We start from the raw sequence: 14450 nt of genomic DNA on the forward strand, positions 1-14450 counted from the left end.
TGTAACTGTACAAATGTAGAAATATTTATAATCTTACAAAAATTTTTTTGTTCAATTTACAAAAAAAAAAAAAAAAGTACAGCCAGATGCTCCAACTCCTAAGTCAATATGATACTGATAATACATAATGATATGTTTTTAAACTGAGCAGATATTTTTTAACTCGGTATATTGTTAGGAAGATAATAAATAACCTGATTGGGCCATTTAGCTGAATGTACGAGTTCTAGGAGCACGGAACCGCTCGTGTGAAGGAAAATGATACTTAATTTTAAAAACTTACCTATTTTCTTTTGGGTTGGGTGAAGTGTGATCAATCTGAGGACATTCGAATGCCGACTTCTTTCATTTATCAGAGTATTCGTAACGTCACATATTTTATAGTGCGGTGACCTCCGTGGTGAAAGTAATTGTGCTATCAAATATTAATTATTAAAAATATTGGATACCGTACTTTGAATATTCGTGAAAAATTCACGTTAGATTAACGTTGATGAAAATATTTTAAAATTGGTATTGAATTATATATGTACCTATATAAAAAAACCTTTGCCAGAGAAATGGATGAATTCATCGATAAAGCTCAACCTTTCTTTACCGACATTTGTAATGCGAATGTCTTCTGTACACAACACTGGTTCACACTTGAATACACATCATTAATCTCCACCACAAAAGGCTATCAATAACTGGTGTTATAAAAACAGTTGTCTATATACGTCAGTGTGTCAGCATTTTGGCAGAAATAATTTAATCTTCTTTACGATCGTGTAGCCTTTTTTTGTTGCTAATTTGTGCTTCTAAATCGGTTCCATTCAAAGAGTTCACTCTATTTATACGACTTTTTATTTGTTTAAAAAAATACTAAGATACAACACTCTTCATTTCTGTGAGATTATCCTGATATTTTGTACTGATGAATCTCACCATATAATTCGTGTTAAAAAAATTCACGAAGAGAGATTTATTTACCCTTTGGGCGTAACGTCTCGTAGACAGATAGTCATTAGAGACGAAAGTGAGAAATTGCGTTCTTTATAACAGTAGCTACTGAACCAAGAAACTTTTGAAGTAACAACTCGGAGGAAGCAGTGATAGGGAGTAGGGAAGGGGAAATAGTAAAAAGAAACAATAAATAGACTGCAATGAAAAACAAAAAAGTAAGAATAAACTGACCTTTTATCCACAACAACAGGAGTATGAAGCACAGTTATAAGTGGCTAAAATATATCGTGAGAGGAAAAAAAAACGCGCCAAAGCTATTAAATAGCATTTTAAGGCTTAATTTTATGGCATTGAAGTAAAAACTTTGGTTATGAAATAGTTAAATATTTAAAATTTTTGAAAACGTTTCAAAGTTTCGAGTCGCATGAATGTTTATGTTCGTCCTAGCACGCATTCTGGCCATGCCAGGTTGGACATATTGCAGTAAACTTCGAGGAGTTCTTAGAGTATTTAAATACAAGTACCAGCCAATTAATGTCTCAGGAACCTAGATATAGTATCCAAAGTACTACAATAGTATTGAAGATTAAGAGAGAGTGAGAGAGAGTGAGAGAGAAAGAGAGAGTGAGAGAGAGAGTGAGAGAGAAAGAGAGAGTGAGAGAGAAAGAGAGAGTGAGAGAGAGAGAGATATGAGGGACAACACGATTATGCTGAAATCACAAGAGCGCAACAGACGCGACGGAAGTTCGCGGGCGCCACGTCACTGTGGCGTGTGTCAGAATTTTGTTTTATTTATTACGAAAATAGGCGCGTAGTTCTATATTTCACCTGATGTTTCATTCAAGCGTAAATCACTTAAACAATGGGAAAGTTAATCGAATATTCAATTTTCTGCACTTTAATTTTGTTTCAATGTGCTTATTAATGTGCGCAGTGTTTCTGACATTACTATAATAAGGCCCCCACACACAATCAGTCCCAGGGTGACGGAAGTGAGTAGGTAACGGAGTCAACGTGCACTGTAACTTTTTTTTTAGTAAACGGAACAGAAATATTCATGTAAAATTACACATATAGTTTTTTTTTTTTAATTTGTACATCTTCCAAATGTTACGATGAAACGATACACCCAACCGCCATCACATATCACGTTCAGTGATCGCTTTTCTTGGGTGAGCCGGCGCTGTTGGGCGCTAGCCTTACAGCCCCGGGATGGGGTCCTCTGTGGGCGCGGATATGCGCTATCGGGGAGAGGCGTCAGGACCCAGCTGCGACCAGAGGCTGAGGCTACCCGTCCCAGCCCAACAGACAGTCGGCTGAGTCCTCAGCCCTGTGGGCGCTGTCGAGCACAGAGGTGCTGCACCGCGGCCCGCGGGTGTGTGCTGCCTGGGGGGAGGGGGAGGGTTGCTGTCACAACTTAGAAACACACAACATGGAAACACACAAGACAGAATATTCTAAGTTATGACAGTAACTAAGTTGTGCGTTTCTAAGTTACGATAGTTCTAAGTTATGTGGTTCGGCGTTGTGAGTTTCTGAGTTACGTGTTTCTAAGTGATGACAGTTATAAGTTGTGCGTTTCTAAATTGTGATAGTTTTAAGTTACGAAGTTTCTAAGCTGTGTGATTCGGCGTTGTGTGTTTCTATGTTACGTGTTACTAAGTTATTATCGTCCTAGCTTATGCCAGTTCTAAGTTACGTGGTTTTTCTGTAGGTTTCTAAGATATGACTGTTCTAATTTATGTGTTTCTAAGTTATGACAGTTCTAATTGTGGGTTTATGAGTTATGACCGTCCTAACTAAAGCCAGTTCTAAGTTACGTGGACTCTCGCTCTCTCTCGAGGTTTCTGAGTTATGATTGTTTGTAATGCCGGACAGCCCGGCGCGGCGCGCGAGCGGGACCGCACGCTGAAGACGGCGCTGCACTACTGCGCCGAGGCGGCGGACACGGCCTGCGCCGAGCTGCTGCTGGCGCGCGCCCCGGACCTGGCGGCCGCCGCGGACGAGGACGGCTACACGCCGCTGCACCTGGCCGTCATCGCCGGCAACTCGGCGCTGCTGCGCCTGCTGCTGGCGCGCGGCGCAGACGTCAACTCGCTGGACGGCGAGCGGCACTCCGTCGTGCACTGGGCCACGGGTGAGTCCCTCCACGTAGCGATGCCTCGCCCGCGTAGTTCAGTTCTCTTTCATCTGTAACTATACTTCAGCTCGGCACATCCGACCACCGACACCGTGGCTAGTCTCCACCATAAAAGAACAGAAATGTTCACGTAAACTTACAGATATTTCTAGATTTACATACAAGAGAACAACTGCATCGCTAGAAAATATTGTTCGCATTGGTAGGTACTGGGTTCGGATTCTTATCCGGAGCATTTATGCTTTGTATTGTCCCAGCATCTCCAATAGTTGAAGTTATTTGCAAACCGTTCTCCGAATAGCTTTCCAGTATTAAGGGCTCCGCCTACCCCGGGCACACACACACGGTGCGCAGAGCTTCAGGAAAAAAACAACGCGATTATAAAAACTACTCGAGATATCCGAGTGGGAGTCTGCTTACGAAAAAAACATTTAAGAGTTCGCTGAGGACGGAAAAGTACTTTTGATTTCGGATTAAGTTTTTAAAATGTGTTTTTAGAAGAGTTAAAATGGCTAAAAACGCGTGTTTTCAGAGTAACTTTTAGGCGTAAAACCACCAGTACCGATTATTGAAAGCACTTAAAGGGACTTGCATTATACCTATATCTTCATTTCTCGGCTACATAATGTTACGGTCACCGCTAAAATTTCACAGTTATTCTGTGACGACGAGAAGACTGCGCGCCAGTTCAGAGTCTTGCGCTTAGAGGCGACACCGCGCCAGAAGCACCAGCGAGCGTCGCGCTTATCATCCCGCCTCACTAACACACATACACCCCTGACGAGGCGGGCCCCTTAAGTTGGCCCTAGATATCAAGCGGCTGGATCGAATGCTCGAGGCACCGATTGATGGGCGCTTCAAGCGTACTTCAATCGACACTTCAATCTTTTGATCAAAACTCTCAGTCGAAGCTGAGAAGTGTGGAGGAGTGTGGAGCGTATAATGGTGTCAAACGTAGATTTGGGCTTCCTGGCCTTAACATTGGTTGCTGTGAAGGGGAGAAACCACAACAAGAAAAAAAAGACGGTGGTCTAAGGACTGGTGTAAAATGAGGAACCGCTTCACTCATCAACATCTCCTTAACTTTCTGAGTGGTTCGGAACCAGAGGATTATAGGAACTTTCTACGCATGGACCAAGACAGTTTTCGCCTTCTGTGGCGGGCATCGACAACCACGCTTCACACGGCCGATATTACCAAGATGGCCAGTATTTCAGTCAAATATACATACACACATTTTCTCTTGGCTTATGGGTGTAGGCCGTGTCTAGCGACGTTTCGGCAGTTATCATCAGGTAGAATACACCCGGAAGCCAAGAAAATGCAGACGATGGCCGTGAATTGTCTACAATCTTTATTTAAAAAAATATACGTAGTTTAAATTTTCTGTCTGCATTTTGAATGAATTCGATGGTCGACGTAGCTGCTCCGGCAGCGAATTTCAGCGGCGCGGCGGGTTGCGGAAAAATTCGCGTGATTCGCGTCCAGGAACGTAGTTGAAAACACAATATTTGCGTAGCTATATTTAAAACGCCCGGCATTATTTTTTAAAATGGATTCTCCGTTAGATTTTAGAATCCCAGTTTCTTATTGCAAGTGTGTTTGCGACGTGAGAACACGTGACTTTGGCTCGCTACCGAGGCTAGATGTTACACATCTGGCGAGTGCTGAAAGACTCACTCTCAATGTTTTTTTTTTGCTTGCGTTGGTTGATTTTTTTTTGACGTGACAACGTTTAATAAATCGATTAACGCCGGCTGCACGCACAAAAAATGTCCCGTTACGTCCATTGTCCCGTTACGCTTTGTACCGTTACGCTCATTGTACGCTTGCGCCGCATCTATCTCTCTTCCACTCGATTGGAACAACCATCGATTTAACTTTTTCGAGGCACATTAAACTTGAAACACTCCCATTCGTTTCCTACTTTTCCTATCATCGTCCTACCCTTAACAGAATAATACAGGTCGGAAGAAGTTAAATAGCAAACATGTATAAAAGTTATGGATAAAATAACCTCTTCGTTAAAGTAATAAACATATTTGAATTAATGTGTGCAAATAAAAGTAAATTTATCAATTAAATTGTAGATTTCAGTTCACTCCTTCTTTGTATCCATACAAAATAGTGATAATTCAATAAAAATGATTCAATTTTATTCATAAAAGTATGCAATCATTTCATCAATGTTTTGTTATGACGTTGTCAAGTTAAACTATCGTCCGTAAACCGACTTTACAGACAACCAATTTTTTTTTTTTTGCGTCCTAGCGCTGCTGCGTTTCCTGCGCAGTCTGTGAAACTGGCGTGGAACCCGATGGCCGCGACTTGTACTCCAGGCTCGCTGGGTGGAGTGAGCGTCTCGCACGCGAGTCTGTCGGCTGGAGTGATATCGCGAGGGTCCCGGCCAGATTACACCTCCAAGAAGTAGGTAGTAAGACGAAGGGGGCAGAGAGAGACCGTGGCACATGCACGAGCTCCGGGGAGAGAGGAAAAGAGAGAAAGTGAGAGAAAGAGAGAGATATATGGAATGATAGGAAGCACGCAAGGAAATCAACTCGAGGGTAAGGAAAATGGGGGACCATTGGGCGCGAAAGCGTCTCAAGTCGCAAAATTATGTACCTACGTGGTTAAATGTTTGTTTTGACGTAATAAAAAATCAGACCGAAACAGCGTTCGTGCCAAGTATCGTATCGCCTTGATGATTTTTTTGGCGTAACTGTAAGTAATTCCATGTCGTTTAATTGCATAGACAGAATGTCCCAGAACTCAACAACAAACCAAGAACAGTTGAAAGGCCAATTAATAACGGTTATGAAAAAAAAAACAATAAAACAGAAATTAAAAATATCTAGTAGTTTTGAAGTTAAAGGCTATTTTTCTCAAAAGTCTAAAAATTCCTATCCTTCACTAAATTATTAGATACAGGACTTTGACTACAAACTTCTGAATAACCCTAATATTGATAATACTAGGGGAATAAAATCAAAACATTCTATACTTTGGGGGAAAAAGGAAAAAAAAAAGGGGGGGGGGGAATTTCTTGTACGACCTGTGTTGTTTATTTCTAGAATTTTGCCGTAACAATAATTGTATCGATGGTTGCGAAACTTCCGCTAGAATGCGTTGAAACCAGTTGCTAGCCTCGTGCAGGGCACCGTTCATTAAAACGGTTGCCGATCGGTTTCCTTACTGGGATTCGGTTTGGACACGTCTTGGAACACGGCCCGCGAGTTAGGTTACGGTTGTGTCCCAACAAGGCAGTGCCTATTCGCTACCTTCATCCAAACGTCTTGGAATTACCGCCCTGTGTCCATTACGTCACAACGTTCAGCTGTCGAAGAATCCGCAACCTCGTGGGGAAGCCTTCATTTCACAGACGAGAGATCCCACACCCGAAGTTCCCCGAAGTTCATGCTCGTCTGATTTCACAGTATCTTTAATGTAGCTATCCTAACTAAATCAACCGTCCACGATGTTTTAAAGTATTTATAATGTAGCTAACCTAACTTAATTGACCATTAGTTATCATGAGTTACAACATGGGCGTCGCAAGGATATATTTTTTTGGGGGGACTTCAATTGATTTAGTTGTTTGAGGAATATCCATCCCCTGAAAAAAAAAAAAAAAAAAAAGCGGGGGATCCGGGGGTCCTCCCCCGGGAAAATTTGGGGTTTGAAGGTGCAAAAAGGTAGTTTTTAGGCATTTTTCTTTCCTAAATTTTCTAATTATAGTTAATTGCAATATGTAATTTATTTTTTATAAAAAAATATTTTCAGAGAACAAATTTGTAAGAACACAGTTAACATATCTGCTGGTGCTATATCCACACAAAATCATTAATTTAAACATCAGGAGAAACTACGAAACTACGAAACTAAAAATATTATTGGAGGGGACGAAATTGAAGACATTTATTATTGGGGGGGACGTGTCCCCCCCGACCCTCCCGGTTGCGACGCCCATGGTTACAATGAACAAAAAAAAAAAAAAAAAACCCCGAAGCTGCACGATCGGGTGTTTGGCTCTCTCGTCTGTGAAAAGAAGGCTTCCGCACCTCGTGCTGGTAGGAGCGCATAACCTCAACTTCGTCAGCGATGTTCCGACCTCGCGGTCCGCGCACAGTACCGGCCTGACCACCGTCGACGCCTCTTTCGGCCATCCCCCGGCGCCGACCTTGGACTGACCACCCCGTGACGTCAGCCACATCGACCCGGCTAAACTCTCCTGACCTCTCGTTGCTTCGGAGAAATTACGGGGGAAGAGAAAAAAAGGGGGGGGGGGATTTTCGACGTCCGCTCTACCTACCGCCTGACGCGCGGTATTTATACCGTGTTAGCGCAAGCGGTGATCGACCTCCCTAAACAGCAGTTAGCCGCGTTTAAGACCTGGCCAGTACTGGCTGCGGGTCGCGTGCTAGGGCTGCTGTTCGATAGATCGGTACAACAAAGATATATATATAAAAAATGGGTTGCCTGTAAAGTCGGTTTACGGACGATATCCAATCTGTGTTATTCTGTTAAGGATATGACGATGATAGGAAAAGTAGGAAACGAATGGGAGTGTTTCCAAGTTTAATGTGCCTCGAAAAAGTCAAATCGATGGTTGTTCCAATCGAGTGGATGAGAGATAGATGCGGCGCAAGCGTACAATGAGCGTAACGGGACACAGCGTAATGGGACAATGTGCGTAACGGGATACTTTTTCGTGCGTGCAGCCGGCGTTCATCGATTTATTAGACGTTGTCACGTCAATAAAAGATTCATCAGTTATGCATGAGAAATATCAACGCAAATTACATCACAACATTGCGAAGTGTAAGTTTATTTTCGTTGAATTAAAATTTAAATTTCATACTTAATTTAAAACGTTTAGGGCCTATATGTAAATTTACACATAGTACTTAATTAGCGCAAAATGACAATGCGTATTTAAAGTGACTATTGATAAACGCCAACAGTGTAGGTTTATAACATACGTGATGTCAAAACTTGGCTAAAGTAGCCACAGAAGAAAAAAAAGGTATACGGAGAAAACTTAATTTTTTGTTAATTGTTCTCCGGTTAATACGATTTTTTTGAGAAGTGATGCAAATACAGGCCTGGCTTGCGGACCTCGGGTTGAGAAACATCCTTGACATCTGTATGTTGTGGGGCAGAACAGAGAAACCAAATACGACAGAGAAATAGAAACCATCATTGCATTGGGATATCTGTTTCTGAGCCGTTGTCATTACTTTATGGTGTGATTTTAAACATTTTAGTACAGATCCAGCTGACAAGATAAGGAACATATTGTCTTAGCTCACTGTCGTTACAAGAGGTTGTTTACTGGACCGATGAACGTGCTCATATAATCTGGGATTTGAAATCAAAGATTATTTTTTGAAATTTTGATTTAAAAGCTGTTCAGGTTACAGTAAATTCGCAATAGTGATATTTTCGCTTATCTGGTGTTAAAAATCACGTAAAACTGCAGCGAAATTTAGAATTCACGTTTTTTTAAAAAGCTAATATTTTAGCAGCTACAATTTAATGGTTATCAAATAAAATAACAGTTTGTAACGAATCTCAGACCAGTCGCCTGAAAAAAAAGAGGATGAGAAGTTGATTCTGCTATTAAATATTTCAAAATATAAAAAAAGGCAACAAAGTAGACTACTGACGGGAAATAACTGCGCGGAATCTCAAGAAATTGCCCACAAAACACTTCTCCAAAGAACTTCCGTAAAATAACAAAAAAAAAAAAACAGCTTTAGAAAGTTTCCGTTGGTTCCATAGAGTTTGAGAAAATTTGCCTTAAGTTTCTAAATCACCGCAGGAATCATCATCTGAAATCACAACACGGAGAGTTTTTTTTCACACAGCAAATATCTTGTTCGCGCAAAAAAAAAAAAAAAGTTTCTGGCCTTGAAGGGAAGCACCCTAAATCGTTTCCCTTTAGAGTCTTTAACGGCGGTCGGCTCCGATATAAAAGTGTAATGCACCTTTTGTGTGAACAGCGGGTCGATATATCCAGTCGCCTGACGTGTAACCGGTCGGCGAAGGAGTCAGTTCGAACGCTGGGGGCATGAAGCGACCAACACCAGTTTTTCGCCACCGAGATCTGAGCAGTGGCGTAGCCAGGATTTGTGTATGGTGGGTGTTAAGGAGCATGTCGTGTCCCCCCCCCCCCCCTGGTATTTTCCCCGGGAAAATTTGGATTTTAAGGTGTAAAATAGTGCTATTTTAGCAGTTTTCGGTACTTAAATTTAAATATTGTAATGGTAAATTTTTTTATTAATTTTAATATGAAATTTGTTTGAGTGATGAATAAGAAATTAATTAAAGATTTGGTTCTAAGGGGGGGGGGGGGGGGTTAACCCCTAAAACCTCCCCTGGCTACGCCCCTGGATCTGAGCTGGCGTTTCGGCCATTCCTAACGCGCCTTAGGGCGTGGGTACAAGCAACGCCGAACTACTTCAGGTGAACCGGTTTAAGTGAACATGTTTACTAATCTTGTAGCTAACGGTTACGCGGCAGTTGGTAGAGTGTGCGATCCACTCCAAAATCGATTGTCTGCTGTCATCGATGTCGACGATGTCAGTATGAAATGTATCTTTTAATTTGACATCTCCAACACTATCATTGATTTATACTTGATTTAAAATTTTGAAAATTCATATTTGCAAACAGTTATTTGAATAGCTTTCCAGTATTAGCTGCGCATATTAAACGGTAAAACAAAATAAAAAGCCAAAAGTGATATAACAAGGTTAACTTTTCTGTGGCTTTAAAACCAAATAAATAAAATGTTATACAATAACTTAATGCTTGTAAGCACACTAATATTTTAAATAAACACACATTTTAATATCTAACATTTATTTCAAAACAACTTTATCATCGACAGTGCAAGCTTTTTACATATTTTCTTTTACTAGTCTATAGTTCTATATAATTATTGTACAGCGAGACTGTAAGTTTGTTTGCAGAAAATCAACTAAAAAATTGCCTGACTAGTTATACAAATTATATTTCACTATTATAAAATTACACAATTCATGTTGAACGAAGAACATTAGAATACATAAATTTGAACGTTACCGATGTTAGATGTTATTGAACCACAAAACTACAGTAAACTCGTGGAATAACCACAGGTCAGCTCTACCACTCTGGTTCTGGGGTAGAGCGCCTGCCTTGTGACTTGAAGGACCCGGGTTCGCGCCCCGGCTACTCCAAGGCGGATTGCCCAGATTAAATGGTGGCATTTTCTCTGGTAGGAATACAATCCCTTGTAACAAGTCAGGCTACCAAAGAAACGGTGGGTGGAACAGAATAAAACCTTCCAGGTGGTTTCCAAAGGGGGAGCCCGTTTCTTTTCTTGGGCTCCCCATGCGGTGGCCATTCCGGGGGTTTCTCCGGGGGAACGGAGTTTTACAAAAATATTTTTTTTTTTTTTTTTTAGTTTTGTAGCGTTTTAGTTTTTAGCAACTGTAGCATTATCATTCCAACATGTTATACATAAAGCTCAAACAAACATTTAAAACATTTTAAAATTTTTTGCTTTTGAACATAAAATATTTGAATTAAGTGTGTATCAGTCAGTGAGTGGTTTTATACCGATGTTGTGTGCTCAACCATTTATCTTATCTTGAAGTATTATTGACGGTTAAATTTTTTTCAGAAACCTTTCTCTTGTAGTATTTTATAAGTTTTTGACGAAAAAATATTTATAGGCACATTAATTTTATTCCTAAAAATATTATTTCTGTAAAACCACGTAGTTTTCAATCAGGAAAATCGTCTTTAACACACGCTTTATATATATATGTATATGTATATATGTATATGTATATATGTATATGTATGTGTGTGTGTGTGTACCAGTAAATAAAATATTCTATTTATTTCAATATGAGCAAAGCCTTTGATACTTTCCAACATAATCTTATGATTCAAAAATTATCAATTTTAGGCCTCGTCAAGCAATGCGTGGTTTATATGTGTTAATCATCTTACAAATAGACGCTTTTCAGTCAAATTTGCAAATGCAATTTCATGGTATTATGTGTTCCGCAAAGTAGTAGTTTATCTTAACTACTCTTTAATATTTAAGAAATTATATTCCAACTGTAATCAGAATTGATCAAGAAAAGATGCTGAAAGAAAAATAAAAGGAAATATGTTTGTGAAACTATTCAGCAAGATATTTCAGCTGTCCAGATCTGGTTTTCAGTTAACAAACGTCTCTGAATTACGATAGCATTTATTGTATAACACAGAGTAAAAAAAAACATAGTAAGAAATAACATTAAACGTGGTGTCCACCTTTAATACCTTCGAGTTATAGTGAATGCCAAGTTTTTAATTTTTCATCATATAGATTATACTATTAGTTGCACTTGAAGGTCTTATTAAATTTATAACTTATTCTGCATCAATACCTGATTATATACTTTCTTCTTCAATTTGATTAGCTATGAAGTAGAATATTGTGTCGTAATTTGGAATTTGATTAATTCTGATTGAAATAAAATATAAGTATGCAGAAAAAAATTCTTAAATTAATGTTTTAAAATTTCAGGCTTTTAAATTCCTTTTAAAAATGCTACATTCCTATATAATTTTAATTTGCATGTTCTATTTACTAGACGTTCAATCAGTGATAAACATTTATTATATACGTTATATTACCATTTTTGATGCTTCAGACATAATATCTCGGTTTGAATTAAGAATTTCAACTTGCAATTATGGAATAAGTGATACTTTTAAAACCATTAGTTAATTAAAACTTTTATAATCTACATATTTATTTTGTATACTCCATTTTAGTTTCTGTTATAACCCTTTAGTTAATATGAACTTTATCAATCTTTAATTATCTGTGTGCTGTGTTGTTTCGTGTAATGTCGTAAAGTTATTGATATGTATCAGTGTATGTCTTGTGTTAATGTGTTTTTGGTTGTTATTCTATGTGCTCATATGGTACCTTCTTTAAATGTATGAGTCATAATTCGTTTATAAGTGTTGTAAGGCACGTAAATTTCAGTTTAATCTGACAGTTTTAGAGAAGCAGAATAATATGCTACGCATAGTAACATTTTTTATTTCCTAATAGAAAAAATACTAAAATTTCAGCACAGTTTATTTTTGAAAGACTGCATGCTGTGCAAAGCCCACCAACATTCAATGTACGAGCCTATGTCTCCCCTAGAGCGCCTGTACTGCTTGCCCTGTACCAACAAACTACACTACACATCTTAAAAACACATTTTGTAGACTTGAAATAATTTAATATGGTCATTAAAAATCTTAATATCTGAGTTTTTTGTGTTCTGTCACCCTAAAAATGAAAACATTACATAAAAAGACCCAAGAATATTTGCGTTGAATTTGTACTAATTAAAAAATGATCTACAATTACTTCAAGTATTCCAGTGTGCAAAAATGTAAATTCTATGAAGCTAGTTACATAACGATTTTACGAGTAAGGCCGTTTTCCTCATTCCGTAGAATGTATAAGAAATTTTGGCATAATTCTCCTTCGTGCATGAAAAATTACCATATGTAGTTTTTTTCATTTCTTCCACTGCCATGTCACATAGGTCCTTTTCTGTTTAAATGCGCAGAAACACCATAAAAACAGTCACCTACTGTCAGTGTTGGTCCTGTCCATTGTTTTGTGGTGACAACCAAATAATTTTTGTAGGGACATAAAACCTGTTTTCTCAATGGACTACAAAATTGTTTTTTAAATTGAAATGAAATGAAAAATACGTAACCCTAAGGGTGAACAAAAATTATTTCTTGAAAGGCCCAAAACATTTATTTTTGTGACCAGGCATGAATACTAAACCCTAAGTTGTCCCAGTCCGCATTTTTTATCAGTTTGTAATGTACAAAAAAAATTATGAATGTTTACTGCAAAGCCAACTAAAATACTGATTGATGATATGCGCCATAGTGTCAGACTCATTAGAGTAAGTAAAAACCTCATATGCCAAATTTCTAATTCACACCACCAATAGCATATATTGATGCTGAAACAATTAATTGTAATTAATTGTATTATTGAAGCTTTGACATTGTTAAAAATTCTACAAATAAAATAAAACTAATGTGTATCCAACAAATTATCAGAGAACCTGTTGTGTAGAAAATTTTGTAGGCCCACAATAAATGAGATTTCAGATCTTTGCTTAACGCCAAAATTCAAATGAAGCCAAACCCTGAATTTTGTCACGTGAGTCTTCCCGATGTTTTCCCGTTTCCCTCGCCTTGTCATAGTTTCACTCCTTATCCGCCTCAAATGACGTGGCTGTAGATGGGACGCTTGATTTGGCTCAACGTTATACTTACTGCAACCTGCTGGCCAGCACGGCCATTTTGGTGGCGATGAGATCGATTTTGCATGCTTCAATGTTGGCTGCAGTGTGGCGTGATGCGTGATTTGACGTGTGTTGCCTGCAGCATGAACTGACTGAGGTGTCGTGTTGGCGGTAATGTGGCGTGAGGCCTGGTTTATAGGTAAAACTACGGTCCACAAATCCCTTCGTACACGACCCGGTACTTGCCTTCGTGTGAATTTGGGGATTTTGTTTTTGAACTTCCAGTGCAGTAACGCGGGGTACTTACAGCTTCCCTCAATAGTGACCAGGGCCTTAATATTTGGAACCATTCGAGTAGCGACAGGTATCAAGTGAGACGACAAAGATACCTGTTGCAATTTTGAAATCAATATATTTCTCGAACTTGATGCATTTATGTGTGCCAAAAGCAAAACTTTATAGTATTAACGGTTTGATGGATTTTTAAAAGTTGGGCAGTATTTTAATAAAATTCCTTGTCGAAAATCAGGTTTAAAGCCGGAGTAAAGTATTTTTTTTTCAAATCTTTTTTTCTCTTTTATCGGAGCCTTTTCACTATACAGTTTAATATATCGCTCTGCAAATCGAATGATCCCATAGTCTACTTGGCTGCTCCGGCAGCGATTGCGGAAACTACGTGTACTTTACATCCAGACATGTAGTTGAACACAATTTGCGTTTATTTATCACGCTCGGCATTGTTTTAAAGAGGCCCGAGTTTCTTATTGTAAGTGTAATTGCTCGTTGCCGAGGATAGGTAGGTGGCGAGTACCGGCGCTATGTGAGCTGTGACGAGGCGCAGGTGTTGGCGGCAAGGTTACCTGCAAGGAGCTGTGACAAGGCGCAGGTGTTGGCGGCAGTGTGGCCTGCGGGGAGCTGTGACGAGGCGCAGGTGTTGGCGGCAGTGTGGCCTGTAGTGGGCTGTGACGAGGCGCAGGTGTTGGCGGCAGTGTTGCCTGCAAGGAGCTGTGACGAGGCGCAGGTGTTGGCGGCAGTGTGGCCTGCGGGGA

At 39.4% G+C, this 14450-nt stretch overlaps 1 protein-coding gene across 1 annotated transcript in view; it reads left to right on the forward strand.

The window, feature by feature from the left end:
• Nucleotides 1–14450, forward strand: part of LOC134536319 (uncharacterized) — a 66356-nt gene that overhangs the window by 11420 nt on the left and 40486 nt on the right. Inside the window, exons 3-4 of the mRNA XM_063376071.1 lie at nt 2246–2320; nt 2824–3082. Of these exons, the coding sequence (XP_063232141.1) occupies nt 2246–2320; nt 2824–3082 (334 nt within the window). The remainder of the gene's footprint in view (nt 1–2245; nt 2321–2823; nt 3083–14450) is intronic.

The sequence above is a fragment of the Bacillus rossius genome, chromosome 10, assembly GCF_032445375.1.
Source record: "Bacillus rossius redtenbacheri isolate Brsri chromosome 10, Brsri_v3, whole genome shotgun sequence".
In the NCBI taxonomy this organism is placed as follows: Eukaryota; Metazoa; Arthropoda; class Insecta; order Phasmatodea; family Bacillidae; genus Bacillus; species Bacillus rossius.